This window comes from Buceros rhinoceros, unplaced genomic scaffold (genome assembly GCF_000710305.1).
Source record: "Buceros rhinoceros silvestris isolate BGI_N320 unplaced genomic scaffold, ASM71030v1 scaffold1808, whole genome shotgun sequence".
In the NCBI taxonomy this organism is placed as follows: domain Eukaryota; kingdom Metazoa; phylum Chordata; class Aves; order Bucerotiformes; family Bucerotidae; genus Buceros; species Buceros rhinoceros.
The window spans coordinates 9,218-28,629 of record NW_010424872.1 but is presented as its reverse complement, the minus strand read 5'-3'; the positions used below and the strand labels follow the sequence as shown (position 1 = coordinate 28,629).

Genomic DNA, 19,412 nt, shown 5'->3' with positions numbered 1-19,412 from the left:
AGGCCTGAGGCCGCTCTGGCGGGGGGAGCGGAGGACACTCTGCAATTATGACTTGCCATGCATTGATGTTGTCTTCCACAGCACAGGCTGTTCGATAGATTCCATCCAACCAAGGAAGCCAAAAGGCAGGACAGGCAGCAAGAACCACCATCCCTCAGGCAGGATGGGCAAAACCTGCACCTCAGCATCCTCACTGCTCAAAGCCACATTGAGCGACAGCACAGGGACCAACACTGAGCAGAGCGCACCAGGGGCAGGCGAACTACAGGAGAGTGATCCCCAAGAGCAGGATCAATATCCCAGTATGAAAGTATTCTATCTATGAGGATTTATCCCCTCGAAGAAAGCCTGGAGTTCATGCCTGTCCTTTAAACACCCCCAGAAAGTGCTCCGCTCTGCAACACAGAAGCCGGGGCAGATCGCTTAGAGGGCCATCCCAAACTGGACTGCTTGCCTGGGGCTGCCTGGCAACATGGGACAGCAAACCCAGCAACTCTGGCCCTTCCAGCGCTGCCTTCTGGGCTTTGTCTTTCCAGCTTTAGGAAGTCATCATGGGTTTTTCTCCCCCTTCCAAAACATGCCATCTCCAGTGACTTGCCACCGGCCTTAAGTGAAAACCTGAAGCAGTTGAAAGAGATGAGCCACGAGCCACTGTGTGGTGAGCAACATCTTTACATTATACTGGACAGCACTCAGCAAGTAACATCTTCCAGCCCGTTCCCGTTACAAACGGCAGTTCCCCATAGAGAAGGCTCCCCATTTGAAAAAATAATTATGGATGTACCACAGCAGCTGCTTACACCAGGCAGGATGGGCGGGAGAGCCAGCTGCTCCACCACTTTGATCTGCTCTTACACCAGAGGCAGCATCTCGGCTCAAGCAGCCCCTCTGTGGGTACACCCATCCCCTCCACCCCCCACAGCCTGGGGGAACAGGGAGCATTTGGCCAACTGGAATCCTGGGGTGCTCTCGGCACCTGGCTGCTCCAGCCTCTGCTCAGCAGTACGATCTACCCGGGAATCCCATGGCTGTTTTCTTATGAGCAATCTAGAGAATTAAAACAAACCCCATGCCACTTTGTGGTAACATTAATTACAAGTGATTTGGGTGCAGCCCCACCACCTCGCTCGCTGCCCGTCTCTGCAGGCGGGGGGGCACTCATGAAGCAGAGGTGGCAGCAGTAACAAAAATCTTGCTCTTCTTCCTGAGAGAAATATTAAGGGGCCAGCAGCAAGCAGAAGCTGAAAATTCAACAGGCTTTGATTTCCGCCTTCAATTTACTAAAATCTCCTGTTATGAATAGTCTGGGCTTGCCAGAGCCTGGTGCCAGCCCACAAGTGTCTCTGGCAGCACTCGCCTGCAGCCAGTGGCAGGGCTGAGACAGGGAAGCCGGGTGCTCCCCCCGGCCCCCCTACGGCTTGGGCATGGTGAAGTCCCACGCCGTCTCCTGGGCGCATTTCCACATTGCCCGCATGAGGCGTGTGAAGCCCATGTCCTTGGGCTTCTCCAAGCCTCTCATAAGGCGCTGCTTCATTATGGCAACAAACTCCTTGTTGCTCAGCTCGCCATTCCCTGTGAGAAGAAAAGAAAACATTAGTAACACTAAACCCCACCAACAACCTCCTCCCCACATGCACTAACTTTAAAGGGCAGCAGCCACAAGTGTCAGTTCTTGCAGAGACTGAAGTCACGTTTAGCTTCAACCTCCCAGAATATCCTCCTGAGCAACCACAGCATTTAAATCCTAACCCTGCAGATGCCGCCCTGATTCACCTGGCATCACCACGTCTTGCAGGGCCTGGAGTGCTGGGGCCTGAAGACAGAAAAGTTAATGCAAAGCAAATGCTTACGCAGCCACAGGAAACTGCACTTCAAATGATTTAGGGAATTAGGGGAGCACAGGGTAACAGAGCACAGCTTTTTCCTAATGGAATAGGAGGGAAGAGTCATTAATCTAGGGAGGTTAATGAGAATTATGTCATCTAAATTTATGTTAAAAATAAGATTACAGGTAATTGGGGCAAATTTCATTCCCTAGTTGCTTAACCTCCCTTATAAGAAAATCTCTGAGATATTTATTCAGGGTGCTGGTTGATCAGAGGGGACAGCAGCAAGCCGTGGCATGACCGACAGCCTCCCGCCTGCCTGCTGAGGGGCTGATCCCTTCTGCCACAACGCTGCACATATCCCTTTGCCTGGTTTTCTCCCCTGGCTATGGCACACAGTTGATAACACTGATTTTAGCTTCCAGGGAGCAGCACAGGAACGCAACCCACCTTTGGGCACAGAAGGAACTTGAAGGACATCAGCCCGCAGGAAACAAACCCAGCAGTGCCATCGGTTCCCCAGATCAAAGGAGAGAGAATCTCTCTGGCCGATACGGGGAACCACATCGTTATATTTCATGAACGAGTTTCATTTCAGAGCTTTTTTTTCCTGCCTTACATCCAAATGTAAATCTGGGCAGCAAATTTCCAGCAAACTTATCAAGGGGTGAGTAAAATCCCCTCCAGTGCTGCAGGTTTTTGATGAGTGCGTGGTGTTTTTCTCCAGTAGTGGAAACACAAAAATGAGCTCTGCCTGCTATTCCACTCGATTCCTTCTTTACAGGGACTCCTCTGGCAACCACAGTCTTTCCCCCCAAACGTTTGCTAGCAAAACATTTAGCAGATTCTGTTGTGAGAGAGGATGCGAATGGAGAATATTTGTCTACATTTCAGTTCAGTCTAGACTCCAGCCTGATCGTCTGGCTTGAGGATCGTATTAGAAAGAGACACTGAAGCACAGAGAAACAGAAGACAAGAGATGCAGCTGTAGAAAGGTGCAAAGAAGCAGGCAGTGCCGAAACCAAGAGGGACAACAAAGAATAATATAATTAAAGGTGGGTTTTTTTATGTTCACCTTTCTATCAGAAAGCAAACAACAACTGTCTGTTTATTATGCATCACTGCTGCCTCTCAGAGCCGCCAGATGCCGGTGACTCTGCTGGGGAAGCAGGGCGCCAGTAAGGTTTTGGCTTGACAGTTTTGGGCAAACGCAGAATTTTGACACTTTCAAAGCCTGAATTGCTGCCATCATCCCCTGGTGGCAAAGACTCCACTAATTCTCATTAAATCAACGCGAGACTGCTTCAGTGCGGCAACGAGCAATCACAAAGTGCTCGCATCCTCTGTGGGCCAGCAAAGCAATGAGCTTCCCCACAGGGCACCGAGCTGCCATTCATTAATTAAACCGGTATTTGTCCAGAACTTTGGAGATAAGTAGCAGTGCTCATTTCCAGCACTAGAGCGCAGCAGCTCATTGCGTTAAACAAAATAGAGGTTTTCTGGGGAGGGGGGAAGCTGCGTAACAAGCTGTGCATGCCAAATGCTTGCATCCAGTGTTTTAAGATCAACATTTCGGACGCTGGGTACCCTCAGATACCCCTTCTAGAAGGGGAGGAGCATCAGTACAGATCCACGGCCAAAGAGTGGATGGCAGCACGGCAAGAAGAGCCAAGGCCCTGGCAAGCTTTCATGGCTGGCATTTTTTCCTCTGTATTTCTTCGCCTGGATTGACTCTTGCCCAGCCTGGCCGAGAGGAGAGGCACAAGGTTGGGGTCACTCACCGTCGCAGTCAAAGAGTGCAAACACCACATCGCACACATGATCAGAGAGCTCCACCTTGGCCACCGTCCTGGCCACTTGTTGCATTGTCACTGCAAGGGAGGGAGAGCAGAAGGTTAGCGAGACGTTGTGAGCTGCTGTCCGCAGCAAAGGCAGGCAGAGGAGCAGAAGACTCTTCTTTCTCCACAGAAAACTGCTTTGCAAAACTGTGTTGTGTTCAAAGAGGCTTGAAATAAGCTTCGTCCCCAGCCTGTTCAACACCTGCCTCAAGCCCAGGCTCCTCAAAGCCTGTGCCCTCCTACTGCAACACCACGCAGAGTGTGGAGAGGCTGCTGATACCTGTGCGTTCAAGGCAAACAATAATTGCCGATAATTGCAGAACAAACCCATCCACCCTCTCTCCCTGCAACGGGCTCTGCAGCAAGCAGATGAGGTTAACTTTGCAATCAAATAAAGATATAACGATAATTCCACTTCCCCCCAAGACTGGCAGTTGAGCTCATTGGCAGGGCAGCGAGCGCTAGTTTTATTCACGCCTCTAGAAAAGAGCAATCCGTGGAGCTATCAGTCTGGCAGGGTTATGCAGTAGCTTTTGCTGCATAAAGGGAACGTCGCCCCACTCACTGGGCTAGTTTAGCTGTTTCCATATGTGTTTTCATGTGCGTCTCACTGCCTCTAGTCTCCCTTTGACAGCTGCCAATTGAAGGAAGGAGGGGAGGTGAGAGCAGCAAAGTTGTCACTTTTTCAGGGCTGAAGCACCCTCCTCCCTTCTGGGTACTCAATAACAGAAGGACTTTGCAAAGTTGAAGTTAAACTGCTTCCCTACCAAGTCTGACCTGAGGAAATCTCGACTTTGCACCGCAGCATCGAGCCCACAGCAACTGGGCTGAATGTTCAGCTGCAGAGCTCCCCTTCAGTAAGGCAGAAGAGGAAAGTGGTGCAACACAATATCAATCAGAATCCAACTGAAACCAAAACCAGCCTCTGCTTTCTTCCACAGCATTGTTCCGGTTCATGCACTCTGCTCCTCTGGCAGAGCTACTGGCCTTTCAGAATAAAAAAAAAAAAAAAAAAAAAAAAGTTACGGGAATACAAAGCTGTCTACCTCAGCTATCATGTATTAATTGAGAAAATGATGCTAGATCCCATTGGCATGATATTCAGAAAAAAAAAAAAAAAAAAAAAAAAAGAGTTGTGTGACAGAAGGGAAAAATGAGTACCGACCCACAACCAGATTAATTAGAAACTGCATAAAGTGTTTTTCATAAGATTTTTTTTTTAATGAATTTTAGGTTATTGGCTCCACTCCATTTCTGCTCCCCTGAGCGACGTCTGCGGTTTTGGGGGAAGAATCCACAGCCACCACCAAGTCCTCTTCCCCTAGAAAATCCTACCTTTTAGTAAACAGTGCAGGAGAAAACTGAAATTAAGTGGAAGGTGAATTAAAATATATATAATCTCAAGTAGGCACTGCAGTTTCCCTGTAATTATTCTTTTTGAGTTAAAAGCCTTTCCTACATGAGAGATGTAGCTCTGGTGTGCACCTATTACTCTCCATTTCCGTTCTGTCACCACAAGTCAGGATACGGCCACTGCTTCTGTGCGTGTCCTGCTGTCAGCCAGAGCCTGCTTTGAGGAGGGCAGACGCAATGTAATCATTAAAGAAAACTTGAATTAATTTTGTTCCCCAGCCTTATGCCTGAACCGTGCCAACCAAACTGTGGGCAGACCGCACGTCTCCCAAACCCATCAGGCCACCGTGCCATGCACACAGCACAGCTCTCAAGAAAACCTGGATAGCAAAGGAAATTCACGTTTTGATGGCAGGGAAAGCCACCATCTCCCCTTCCACATGCACCCCTTCCATCTCTCTCCTTTCCTGTTGTCTCTCTTTCAGACTACAGAAAAATTAACCAGCAAGATGCAACACGATCAAATGAATGAACTGCAACACAAGCAAGTGGGTGCATTAGATGGCAGCAGCCCTCCAAAAAAGGCTTTAATGGTCCACCATTTAATTAGCTCACACTGACATAAACCAGTCACAAATTAAATGACAAAGCTGCCTTCAGCTTTCCCCCTCGATCCAAGAGGGAGTGACAGCCAGCCTCACACACCTCCCAAACCAGAGGGGAGGCTGACCATAAACGACACAGGTGTAAGTCAGTATTTAAAGGTCCTCCTGGATCAAATGCCATGAACACGAAGTGGCAGCAAATGCTGGAGCTGAACGGTGGATGGCATGGTCCTTCTTACCGAGATAATGCCCTTCCTCTGGATTTTATAGATGCCTTTGTAAAAGGCACCTTTCTCCTCCCCAGTGAGGCGGTGCTCATTCCCTAAATACAGTCCTGGCTCCAGGCAGCTGCAAAACATGCACTGTAACTCTGACCTGCCACGCATGTTGCTGATGGATTTCAGTAATGAGCAAAGCTCAAGGAAAGCGAAAAGGTTTAGTCAAAACAGAATGTTTATCTGAACTTGTTTCTCAGCTTATTTTTTTCCCCAGAAAGTCATTCTGCTGGGGAGGCACTTTAGAACACCTCAACTTCAGCAAAGGCAGAGGTTTTAATCGCTGTAAGTCATCTCTTACCCGAGACCCAGACCTTCAGACAGCAAAAGCAAACCTCTATTTCCTCAGGCAGCAACACCGAATTTAATTTAACTCCTTTTAAATTAAATTTTCTTTAAAGGTGCTCAACCAAGCTTTGATACCATCCTCTCCTCCTGGGGCCGCAGGTTCCCCACTGCAGTTATTTGCTATAGTCTTACATGGAAAAAAAAGGGTTAGAATGATTTCTCTAATTACGGGTTACGGTTTTCTGCTGAGTTGTCACCCCTCTCCTTCCATCTCTACAGGGAGTCCCCTGATCCCTCCCTCCTCTTCGAGGTGTGCTCATTTACTTTTCACGACCACAGCTTTACCAGCTGTAATTCATATTTACAGCTGCCAGTTACTTCTTCCTCTAACCCAACTGCACAAACGTCACCTCCATCACGTTCTAGCTTGATGCAAAAATACCACAAAAACGTTATTTCACAGGGGCTGCATGATGGTGTTGTGCTCAGTAATGGTTTTCTTGGTTTTTAAGGAGCCATAGGGAAGGGAAAAGCGTCCCTACTTTCCACTTTGACGCACACGTTGCAGACTACAATGTATCTTGGTGAGGCAAATAAAATTGAAGTAAACCTCCCAGTGTCTTCACCATTTTGCAGAATGAAATAGGCACTGTCTGGGGAAACATCTGCTAAAACAAAGCTTGTGCAGATTTGGGGTTTTGGGATGGCTGCATCTCTCTCTACATGGGAAAGTGGCCTGGATTTTATACCACTAAAAATTACTTCCACATTTCTATCTCGAAAAGCTACATGGCTTTTAAAATACCAAGTGTTAGCGTCTCCCACTGGTTCCTTTAATGAGCCATCTGAGTTATTTTATGCAAGTTTAGTGTCTGACTCAGTTGTTACCTTTTTTTTCACTCTAATTCCCAGAACAGCAGTGGGCGTAATGCCTCACCAAGTGCTTACAAACAGGGCTTTTCTATGGGCAAGAGCCTAGTCAGGCAGCAAACTTCACTTTTTCCCCTCTGTCTTGAGATTAATCACACGTTTGGCCAAAGTAGCTGGGCTGCTGCCTTTGTGTCTCAAACAGCACCCAGGGTGACGGGAGCAGGGTTCCCTGCTCTGGGTAGCCTCAGGCTGCAGAGGCAGGACATGTGTATTTTGGGCTCCCAGAAATGAGGCTATGTAGGGTCTCGTGCTGATACGCACGCTGCATTTTAAGCATCCCAGCTGCATTTCTAAGCACCCCAGCTGGAAATGTTGGATACCATCACTGACAATACAGCTAACAAAAATCTATTTAACTACTTCAAACCATTTGCCTGAATATCCATCCAGAAGAGAGATGTACAAACCCTATGCAATCCTGTGGCACAGCACATTTTCCTTGTTCTTCTCAAAATGTGAGGCTGCAGCCCTGCAGCTGAGTAGAAGCTGTTTTGACATCTAAGGGAGCATGATGGAAAGTCATGGAGATCACACTTCGGGGAGAAAGGTGGTGCTACCAGGCCAAAGGCAAAGCCAATCCACTGCTCCTGTAACATCTGCAGTCATAAATAAGTAAAGAAAGGATATTCCACAGAAAGTGGTTTCTAAACGGAAAGGTATTTGGCATCTGCCAGGGACTGATGATCTACAGACAGCTTGTCCTCAGGGTTACCAAGCTGATTTCTTAAAGCCTTGTGGACAGGCACCCTCTGCTGTGACAGAGCTTTGCCTAACAACTCGTTGCATCAGTGCTCAGCAAACGCCACACCACAATTGTGCACTAAATGCCTAAAACCAAACGGCAGGCAAGTTCCAGACTCCTCCTGCTTGAGGTCATGGTGCCAAAAGCTTCCATGGTCCCTCTCTTCCATGGTCCCTCTCTGTCAGGACACACAGGTCAATGCACTGAAGTGAGAGCAGCAAAGGTGACAACCGTGACCCTAACTTTTCTCTGCAGGACACCCGATTTCATTGTTTGACTCTTCTTCTCACAAATTATCGCCAGTACTTATCCAGGCTTTCTTACACATCCAGAGAGGGGCATTTCCATCCTCAGAGATAATCCAAAACCAGGCTGGAGGAGGCCCTGAGTGAGCTGCTGTAGGTGACCCTGTTGGACTACAGGGTCTCAAGAGATCCCTGCCAACCTCACCTACCTTAGAGAAGTCTTCTCCACCCAACTACCAGTACTATGTGCCATTGCTTCAGAGCAATGACCTGAGCTGTGCCTCCACGGGGATCTGAATTCTTTCATCCAGCTCCCAAGGCAGATTAAAGGAAGCAGCAATTTGATGACAGAAACAGGCTGCTCTCAAAACTCACTTCTAACTCCTTTCAGATTCCCTGTCACGTCTGCAGCTCTTTCAAGCTCCATACTTCAAATAAAACCATCCTCCATTACTGTTTTGCCGGCCGAGCCACTAGAGTGATCAGCGGGCCCATCTCTAGCAAAGCACATCTATGCCTTGCCCCAAAACACAAAGCAGTTGTACCACAGCTCTCTGCCGGCGCCAGCAGAGTGGCTGCTTGGAAAGTCTGGCTGCAGACAGAGCCAAGAAACCAGAGCGGTTTGCACCCTCGCCTCCAAAGGGGAGTAAGTGACAAATTCAGCTGCTGTCCCGCCACCAGCAGTCAGCCCAGGCCGGGAAAATTTTCTAAGTAACGCTTGTGATTTAAGAGAACGGTGGCTATTATGTTTCTGGTAAAATGCAAAGATGGACTAACAATCTGTGTGTTATTCTATCCGTCATTACAGTACAGGTTTGTCATCCTTTTTAGAAGAGGCTACTTGAATTCAACACAGAAAGCAGGTTATCAGGCTATGGCTATTTGGTGCCATCCAATTTTTTTTCCTCTGTAATTTTAAAGAGCCCTTCTAAAATTGTTATAATGTTTGCTGCATTAGGTTAGCAGCAACATATGAGATACACAAACTATCCTCGTCCTCCTCCCCGTACGATGAGTAATTTTTACATTTGTTGGTTTTTAATAAGCAACCTTGTGAAAGCTTGACTTTTGGAAAAGCATACCCCATTTACAGCTTCTTTGATTTGTGGGTGCAATATCCAGACTTGGAGTGCACACACGTGGAAATGGGTAACGCACAGACAATTCAGGCATGGCAGCATCTCTGGGTTGAGCAGCACAGAAGGACGCGAGGGGTGATTCGTGTCAGCTACCGCATACATGTGCAGAGGGGATTGGCACGAGAACCCTCCTCCTGTGCCCTTCTGTGACCCTGCTGGCAGGGACAGGGATCTGGGGACAGGTGAGCCTGTCAGCGGTTTGAAGTCATGCCCTCCCCAAGGTTTACCTACTCCAGCCAAGTACTTCCAGCTCAATGGCTGTGGCTCCAGTACAAGCTCATTAATTGCACAAAATTAAACAGTAATTACACTGATTTACCAACTGTACGCAGACTTAAATACTCCACAAATACATATTCCACAACAGGGCAATTGCTAATTTGGTGTAGACATTGAGAGAACTGGATTTGATGGGCTATTACCTCCTCGTGGGATGCTGCAGAAAGGACTCTGCGCAGCAACAGCACATCTCTATCCGATATTTGTACTTTTAAATGAAAGAAAATCCTATCCAGTTCTTTTAACTTGAGTCTTAAGGTAACAGTGATCTAAAACAAAGAGTACAGATCATTCCCCCCAAAAATCAAAGACGAGGAGCGCTGCTGACACATGCAAGAAGTGATGTGACACATTTGACTCCCTTTGTAATTGCACTGTCCAAAAACCTGTTAATGTCTTAATATTCCCACAACGGCAGTGGCTGGAAGAATAGCTTCCATCTGAAACACTTGATTTTGAAGCTGCCTAAATACATCAGCTTTAACTTTCTAGCAGACAAGAGCTTCCACTTGCCCTAAAGGACTTTTAATGAGTTTGTCATTGTTTTCTTTATATCCCCAGTCTGAGTGTTTAAAAGTCACAACTCTTAAAAGAAGACTTTCTTTTTAAGAAAAGATAAGCACCACTTGTGACAGATTCTGGCAGCAGAGAGGTGGACTCTTCTTTTTAAAATTAATGTGGGTTTTATTATTATTATTACTACTTAAAATTAGTGTGTCAGATCTGAGAACATGCCTGATATGGATTACCTCAGTAAAGGAAACACACGATGAGATGAAGAAGGATATGGATTTGCCCAATCGACAGACCGCACTATTATAAAGCTCCCCAGGAAACACCATCTCTGAGGTTTATTCAGCCACATGCAGCCTCTGGACTGTGGGTTATCTGAAGAGAGTCTGCTCTGGACAGACTTCAATGCTCAGTCTGAGACCTCAGTAGGGTTTCAGCACTCCCCCTCCTTCCCTCCAGGACAAGGGAGCTGCAAAGGTGCTTGCTGTTACTTGGATTCAGATTGGAAATGCAGCATCTGGCCATGCAGCTCTTATTTTGAGGCAAAGCTTCTTATTTTTAAGCAAAGCTGAAACAAGGCAAGAGTTGAACAGTTCCTACCACCAGCTTCACTGCTGGTTAGTGCGTCCACTGCTTGATCATGGAGACCTCCACAGAAGATACAGTTTGCAAGAATCCTTCTTATAATGCTACTTGTCTTTGCCAACAATCATTCTTCAAGTGCTTTGTAAAAGGAGAAAACCCACCACTTCAGAAGACGGGGATGAAGAAGAAACAGTGGTGAGCCTGGGATCTGGTTCCAGAGCCTGTGATACACTCATTAGGTCATACTGCCACGCATCAGGCCTGAACGGTTTTGGCTGAAGTTACCACCATGACTTCACTGCTTACTAACCATTCGCCAGGAAATCACCACTTCCTCATCTATTCAGGCTATACATTTCAGCCCCTTTTTATCCCTCTCTACCTATAACTGGGGAAGTATAAAACCTGAAATCCCCCTTTATTCATGGATGTGGCCAGTTAAACCTCTCATTACAGGGAGGAACTGTGATTTCAGTACGTTTTTAACCTGTCAGCTTGGGCTCGTTTGTCATCTTCCCAGCTCCAAAGACACAGCACGAGCCACGCTCTCACAAGTTTCAGTGCCTGTCTGGCTCATGAGTTTTAATACCTTTATCAAGTGAAGCTCCAGCCATGTGGTAGAAGCTCAAAGCTGTGTCCACATCATTGATGTTCTTCAGAAATGTGAAGAAGCTCTCCACCTCCTCAAAGGTCAGCCCCTAGGACAGAGAAAAGATGGTTTTACAGTGATGGGAAAAGGAGATTGTGACACTACCTGGACTGCAAACAACAAAGTGACTCATCAGCCCAAAGCTGTAGCCACAGGGGAACTCATCTGCACACTCAAAGAGCTCCTTCCTTGGCACTTGGGAATATGGTTTGCAACTCATACTTTGGATATCCGACTCTGCCTCCCTCCCCATCTCACCAGTCATGCAATGGGGGACCTTCCCACACAGGGTCAGCAGTGGCAGAGACTGGAAAGCATTTCTCTGGCCCTCACTCTGCAGCCAGCTCTTGCCCAGAAGAGCAGACACACCGTGAATCTGTGGTTGGGATGCAGGAGACCCCTGCAAGCAGGTTCATTTACCTATTTTTTTTAAAGCCTGCACACTCGCAACGACAATAATGAAAGAGTTCATGTGCTGCAAGATCTCTCCCGAGAGATTCAGGGATCCCTAGGGGGATCCGTATCTTACCCAGCGTCACAGAAGGTGACATTGCAAACCACAGCATGTATAGATGTGCCCCAGTTAGCTTTGCTGCTGGTGGCATGATGGTTGTGGGGCTGGATTGCCGTCTGCTCCCAAAAGCTGCCCAGGGCTCGGCTTATCCTGGGACAGGCCAGCATGTGCTCGGTGGGTGCCTATAGCCACACACACCCAGACAGTCACAGAAAGGCACCCTGGGATCCCCCAGTGCTGCACCACTGCATCCCAGCTTAGCTGATGGGCAGGCAGGGGATAAGCATTGATCTGACTGGCGAGGAGCGTGCCGGGAGAGCAACTGCTGATGAGCACAGCTCGGGACACCCCCCGGTTACACTACACAACACCCAATTTTATTGACCCATTTAGCACCAGCATGACCGCATCAGTGCTGGGATACAAGCTGCATCCTCCAAACCCCGCCACCACAACCACAGCCCAGAGCCAACGGAGGAAGTAGATAATTGCCACAGTAATAACCAGTCAGCCTTCCTCTCTGAAAGAGATAAATCAGCTTGTCAGGAGGAGTTGGGGTTCAGGCCCCTCCTATCCTGTCCAGCACGACAGAATGATATTGCAAGATACTAAAAATCCTAAGTGCATAACACGGCATGGTTTCATGGTCTGGAGGGAAGAGCTCACGTTCAGCATGTCTGGGTGGCTTTAATGTCTGTGTGAGGTCTGGGAGCTGAAGGGAGAGCAGTGGAGAGCACCGGCTCTGCCTCCTTTTTATAGGATGGGAGAAGTGCAGAGCCCAACTGAAGCAGCTGCTTGTTCTGCAGATGTTTGGGTGACAAACACACAGGAAGAAGCAACGGCAGCATTGGAAGAGCTCACGTTCAGCATGTCTGGGTGGCTTTAATGTCTGTGTGAGGTCTGGGAGCTGAAGGGAGAGCAGTGGAGAGCACCGGCTCTGCCTCCTTTTTATAGGATGGGAGAAGTGCAGAGCCCAACTGAAGCAGCTGCTTGTTCTGCAGATGTTTGGGTGACAAACACACAGGAAGAAGCAACGGCAGCACCGAGCTTCCGCAGTTTCAAGTGGGAGAACACTCACTGGCTTAACACTCCATTCAGTTACAAAGAAAACTTTGCAAGCACATCCCTGAGTAAGTAAGCTCCGTGTGAGCTTTCTGGATATTACAAAGAAAACTTTGCAAGCACATCCCTGAATAAGTTATCCAGAAAGCTCACACGGAGCTTAATGTGCTTCTGGTCCCAGCAGTCCTCTTTCTAAAGAGATGTGGAAATTTAAGCTACATAAAAACACCGACAGCTGTACCAGGGTGATCCCATAAAAGTACATAAGTGTATTTAGATACAAACTGCTGCACACAAATCTGCAAGGAATATGGTCTTCTAAAACACCCCACAAGCTTTCAGGAAAAGGTTCTCTTCTATAAAAGACAACGCAAAGTTCATCACCAGGCTGGACTCTTGGTGAGCTAAAACCTGCAGAAGTGGAGGTTTTCAGTGCCTGATTTCTCTAGCTCTCCATGAGCACTGACTTTGAGCTGCCCTGGCTGCCAAGAGGTTTATCTGTCTCCAGTGCAAAGCAGCTGGCGCTTCTTGCATCTTTGGCATCTCCTTAAGCCATTAACTATCTTGCACTGCTAGCAGAGACACCCTCTTGTTTTAGGATTTTGGCTGTTTCATTCCCCCAAGGCTAAGGAATTGTGTTTTCCACCAATTTTGTTTCTTGCAAATGTCATTATTTGTTCTATTCCTCAATTTCTCTCCTTGAAAATCCTTGGAGTAAAGAAAGTAAAAGACTTGCTCTGAATCCGGTTACCTGCAAATAGAAACACAATCTGGCTGATTTGGGGATGAGGAATAAGCTAAACCAAAAAGTTCTTCCTCTGCCAGATGTCAGGGTCTTGGCTCACACACCAAGGAAAGAAAACATCTGCTGTAAGAAACCTTCCAAAATAACTCCTCCTGCCTAACTTCTTAAACACCCAGCTACTGCTCAACAATATATCTATCTACACGTGTGTTTAAAAAAAAAATTTAAAACCCCAAATCACAGCAAAAAAATCAACAGTTTGTGAATGTTAACAACAGAGCTGCTATTTTCTATTAGACACACATCACAGTTAAGTCTTTTTTCCACAAGAAATCAAATGGTTCCTGTTAAAACTCAAGGGGGGCAGAAGTATTGGAAAAGCCGAATCCGCAGCGACTCTCTAAAAGATCAGATAAATGCACATAACCTTGGGAACATCGATGGTCTTATTTAAGCTGGTGACGAAAAGCTTGAGAAGTGAGATTTCCAAATATTAACATGCATCGTGTCTCAGCTCCGAGACGTGTTGACACCATCTACTGATAACAGCCTATTAAATATTGAGCTGGTTCTCCTTGAAAACATGAGGGAATCTGCAGGAAAAAAAGCTCTTTCTGGCACCCTGGGGCCACGAGAAGCTGCAGGTACCGTGACTCCTCTGGCAGGAGCGCAGCTCTGAGCATCGCCTTTTGGCTCACTTAGAGTTTCCTCCTGGTTTTAACTTTCTGGCACTATTTGCAGTTAACAGACACTGATTAGTCTATGTGTTCCCCTGCTTCAGTATGCCCAAATTCTCCAACATCAGAGAAAGAAAGAAAAAACGGGATAAAAAGAGTCATTGTAGTGGTTTCACATGAACCGATGATTCCTGTACATCACAGGAGTCCAGTTAAGGCACCAAAAAAGGACAGGAAAGGGACTGGACCCCGGCCAACACTTGTGTTTTGTAACACACTTTGTGTCTAAACGAGTTAAGAAGTAAACGTCAGTTCTGATGTTAGGGCAAAGTGGCTCTAAACCAGTCTGACCGACCCAATACCCAGCCAAAGACTTGCCGTCCAGTCTCGTTTTTACAAATCGCTTGTTTATAACCAAGTTAATAAAAGAACAATCCATCTTTACAGAAGCAGACATGAAACTCGATTAATACTGAAGTGATTTAGCAGCCCATACTTGCCTTACCTGATAAAGCATGTCCTTTTGGAACGCGTGTCCTCTTCTAAGGACTCTCACTAAATTAATGAGTGTAGGATCTGCAACCTTAGTCCTCACTCAAGAGTAATTCAAATAATTTTTCACATAACTTCATAACTAAATAATAAACTGCCCAGTCGCAGCAACTAATTAATCCAAGGTCAAGCCAGTAACTAGGAACACGTCTTCAGTGTTTACTGTGGCTCCAGACCCAGGGTGCCATTCAGCGAATTTAAATTTTGAAAATTACAGCATCCTTTTTAACAGGAACAAGCCTACAGCCTGATCTGGACAGACCGCTGCACTCCCACCTCTTTCATCTCCCTGCTCCTGGCGAAGGATTTGTCATCTGCAAGGTCAGCGTGACTCCCCTCATCGCTTAACAAGGTGCTGGTGCTTTTCGTGAGAAGATGGAGATTGCTTAATCATAACCTCAGCATGGTGCAGGACAGCTCCCCCCACCGCAGCTTCCCGAATTTGCTGTGAATGGCACCGACCTCTCCATCCTGGAAGTGCTTCTTGAGCTGCTTCAGCATGACTGTGAGCTTCTTGGACTGCACCCCGCTGTAGGCCAGCAGCATGCTGCCGAACTGCCGCTCTGTGATCCGCCCCTCCACCGGGTCATGCCGCTCAAACTGGAAGGGGGAAAACCAACAAAAACAAAGGCACATGGAAACAAGGCTGAGCAGTGGAAAGCTTTGTCTGGGGGAAGGGTGTAAAAAGCCACTAATAAAAAATGGACACTGCAGGAGACGCTCATGAAGAAGAAATCCTAACACATTTGATTATTTACTTCCCCAAGACTGTCTCCGTCAATAAGTCAACATTTTTCCTACATGCTATTTGCTGGACAATCTCTAGAGGAAGTCTTTGCATCTCACCCTTCTACTTCCATCTTGCGGGGGTCAGCATTTGTAGAGCTGGGCTTGAAAAGGCAAGATTGAACTTGAAACCAAGCTAGTGCCCGCAGGTCTCCAATGGGGTGGAAAGCAAGAAAAAATCCTAAGGTGTTCTTCACATACACCTTCAGCTTGGAGGTCTGAACAAGCATCCACAGAATTTGGCTGCTGCAGTGATCTTTCTGACTGATCAAAGATCTGTGCAGGACTAAGCAAGTGTGTGCTTCAAAAGAAGCATGTGTAGGAGGGGTTCCATGATTGCTATAAAGGGGGTCGGTGGTTAATAAGCCAGGAAATAAAAGTCTTGCAAAAAAATGTCTCATTTTAACTCTTCTCTGCTCCAAGTCCCAGCAAGGGAAGGTTCATGGAGATCTCCAGACCTCACCTTCCACAGTCCCAGAAACTTCTCCTCATCCATCTTGCGGGGGTCAGCATTTGTAGAGCTGGGCTTGAAAAGGCAAGATTGAACTTGAAACCAAGCTAGTGCCCGCAGGTCTCCAATGGGGTGGAAAGCAAGAAAAAATCCTAAGGTGTTCTTCACATACACCTTCAGCTTGGAGGTCTGAACAAGCATCCACAGAATTTGGCTGCTGCAGTGATCTTTCTGACTGATCAAAGATCTGTGCAGGACTAAGCAAGTGTGTGCTTCAAAAGAAGCATGTGTAGGAGGGGTTCCATGATTGCTATAAAGGGGGTCGGTGGTTAATAAGCCAGGAAATAAAAGTCTTGCAAAAAAATGTCTCATTTTAACTCTTCTCTGCTCCAAGTCCCAGCAAGGGAAGGTTCATGGAGATCTCCAGACCTCACCTTCCACAGTCCCAGAAACTCCTCCTCATCCTCAGCCCCTTCCACTCCCCAACTCTCATGAACGCTGCTATGAGGCCCCTGCAGAACTTCTCAGAAGCCCTTCGGCAGACAAAGGTCTTCTCCGTTAATCCATCTCTCCAGCATTAGTTTATGTTCTCCCAGCTTTTGCTGTGGGGCAGAAGGGAAGAGCAATTCCCTGACTTGGGAAGGTGCTGGGTTGGAGCGCCAGGTCTCTGCTAGATGAATAATGCAGATTTCATTTCTCCCTTTTTCCTCACCTCTTTATAGCTCTACAAACATCAACGTTAGTCTTCAATCGACTTCAGTGTCACAGATCTCAGCACTGAGGATCCCTCATTTGATGTCCTTCAAATTTACCAGAAAACCTATGACCTACACTACAGCTGATCACAAGCCAGATGACGACATTTAACAACAAAATTAATTTTTAAACTCCTACAGAACAACTTAATACCACTGACTTGACTTTATATTGCTTGGTGAGTTAACCCTTTCTGCCTCACGCGCTCTTCTGTGCTTAATTAGACAGCTCACAGAAAAACCAGCAACGCACCCAACTGAGATCAAGGTGGGGGTGATGAAAGCCAGCAGCTCCACCAGCCTTGCTTTCCACGCGTGTGTAGGGGTAAATATTTTTTCGTTATTAGCATATGGGCCAGATTTTCGCTGCTTTTCCCAGTGGGACACTATGGGATTCCTCCTCTGCTTGAAATGCCTGAAGTACCAGGGCTGGAGGAGTCTGGACGGACTACGATGGCAGGAGGCAGCTCCCAGCTGGACAAATTCTGCTTCTTAGCACCTTGTGCTTTCGTTTGAGTGGCCCAAGAAGCATTTGGGAAAAAAGATGATGCTTTTCACTGTTGTCTGATACAGACTTTGGGGGTTACTCATGACACAAAACATCGGCCTCTCTCCTTCTCGTGTGCTGGGGAAAGCAGAGGGAAAACTCACTCAAAGGAGAAGTATGTGGTCTTCACTGAAGAGCAGAGGTAGCCTTTTCTGCCATGTTTGACAAACACAAAGAAGTTGTGCAATACCCAAGAGGTACGAGAATTTGCAGTCAGTACCGTTTCAAAAGCAGCACCAACGCTTTCTTCTGCTATATTACTCCTAATTTAAACCCAAAAGACACAAACTGGTGTTTTTCTACCAACCACCTTCAAATATCCCAAGTTTTAACAAGAGATGCTACCTAAAGCTCTGCTAAAGGATAAGAAATGAGTCCAAATACCTCAAATCAACCTTGTAAGTAGTGAATACGATTAGAAAAGTCTTGAGTCAGTGTCTAGAATTCTGTTGGTCCTCTCCCCCCAGCGCTGTGTTAAGGAGCGGGCACTGTGCAGCTTCTCGGGGTAATGCAAGCAGCACAGCTCCCTACAAGGATGACTTGTAAAATTCAATGTAAATTAACTTCTGCATCTCAAAATCCACTACTGAAAACTGATAAACTGATATTTTAATTAGTTCTGGCTTTTAATTTCTGCATGTGGTCATCGGTGCAGTGATGAGTCAAAGCACCATACAAATGTTATTCACAAGAAACAAAAGAGCCATGGAGTAATTCTTCTTCTTATTCTGGGTTTATCTCACATTAAAATGAATAGCTCTGACATTAATCCGAAATGCTCACAGACATCCAAAGTCAGTTCCTGGCAGCCAAGACTGTGTACACAGTGGTGGTCATTGCAAAGTCAGCCTGGAAAGGGCTGGTCAATGACCAGTTTCTAAATCCAAATATAATCACCACTGAACTGTGAAAAAGCAACAAAATCACCTCCATAAAGAAACTCGGCTTCAAATGATTTGTGAGTGGAAAAACCTTGACTTCAGCTTCTAAAAAGCAACCGTCTGCCCCTGACACCCCTTTTCCCACCCCACTGTCTGGGAGCAGAGGTGCCAAATCTGTGCTCTCCTGCCCTCTTGAATGTCTTCTGGCCAACCAAACAGCGCTCGCCCATTGTCTCCGCTTGAAAATGCAGAAGAGTGCAAAGCCCATCGTGATTTTTCTTTCAGTACTCAGTACACAGTCTATGAACACTATAATCCCTCAGGTATTTGAAGAAGCAGAAAAAATGGTGTCCTTTCCCAGGTAATCACAATCCTTTGCCTTCAGGCATGCCAAGTTATTGCATGTAGAGGTTATTTTTCCAATTATTCAGGTAAGAAAAAAAAAAACAAAACCCACAAGCACGGGATGAGGTCAGAGCACACTGAAATCAATTACAAGCAAACATGTCCTCTGAGAGCCTTTTTCTCTTTCATATACCTTAAAGTCAGGAAAAACACAGCCAAGGCAACTGCACATCCGACATCACAGGGCACCAGATGGCATGGGATGGAGCAGCTTCTGTGTGTGACAGCCACCACTGGGGAAACTGGAGAGGGGACAGGAGGGTCCTACCCCCTCCAAACGGAAGCCCCAAAACCTACTCACGCAACGCATGGCCAGGAGTTCACCTCTGGAGCAGATTCCACCCGCAGCCACTTGGTGCCAGCAGTGGATTCTGCATCTGCACACCAGCGAGAGTACGGTAAATGATGAAACAGAATGTGCTCCAGTGTTCTTCCCGCAAGCCAGGACACCCGAGATGCTGAAGAAATTACCCAAAATAGGCAATATTTTGAAATTCATTAAAAGCCAACATGATGTGCAAGGAAGTCAAAGGTGTTTATGGAAGAATAAAGTGGAGAAATCCTTTATAAGAAGGATCAAGGAGAAATGAGGCACAGCACTTCACTCTCCCACTGCCTACCTGACCCAGCTTCACCAGCCCAGTCCCAACAGCCCGTCCACATTAGGATGCACATTAGGATACTACTACAATCATTTAAAAGACTACGCGTAATTTTAAATAGGAGTATTTAACATGTATCTGCCTGCCCACTCGCCCCACCCCCAGCCC

At 46.8% G+C, this 19,412-nt stretch overlaps 1 protein-coding gene across 1 annotated transcript; it reads right to left on the bottom strand.

Annotated features, from left to right (window-relative positions):
- Window positions 1–1,354: 1,354 nt before the first annotated feature.
- On the bottom strand, window positions 1,355–16,099 carry MICU1 (mitochondrial calcium uptake 1). Its single transcript, XM_010140919.1, has 5 exons — window positions 16,067–16,099; window positions 15,280–15,417; window positions 11,208–11,316; window positions 3,608–3,697; window positions 1,355–1,572 (listed from the first exon to the last, which is right to left on the bottom strand). The coding sequence occupies exons 1-5, from the start codon at window positions 16,097–16,099 to the stop codon at window positions 1,412–1,414; spliced, it is 531 nt and encodes a 176-aa protein (XP_010139221.1). The 3' UTR covers window positions 1,355–1,411.
- Window positions 16,100–19,412: the final 3,313 nt, after the last annotated feature.

Excerpts from the sequence above, each read along its gene's own strand:
- MICU1 (XM_010140919.1), bottom strand. The coding sequence starts at position 16,099 with ATGGATGAGGAGAAGTTTCTGGGACTGTGGAAG. Across the intron at positions 11,317-15,279 it reads AGCACTTCCAGGATGGAGAG|GGGCTGACCTTTGAGGAGGT; the intron begins GTCGGTGCCATT and ends TCTCTGTCCTAG. Across the intron at positions 1,573-3,607 it reads TGCACTCTTTGACTGCGACG|GGAATGGCGAGCTGAGCAAC; the intron begins GTGAGTGACCCC and ends TTCTTCTCACAG.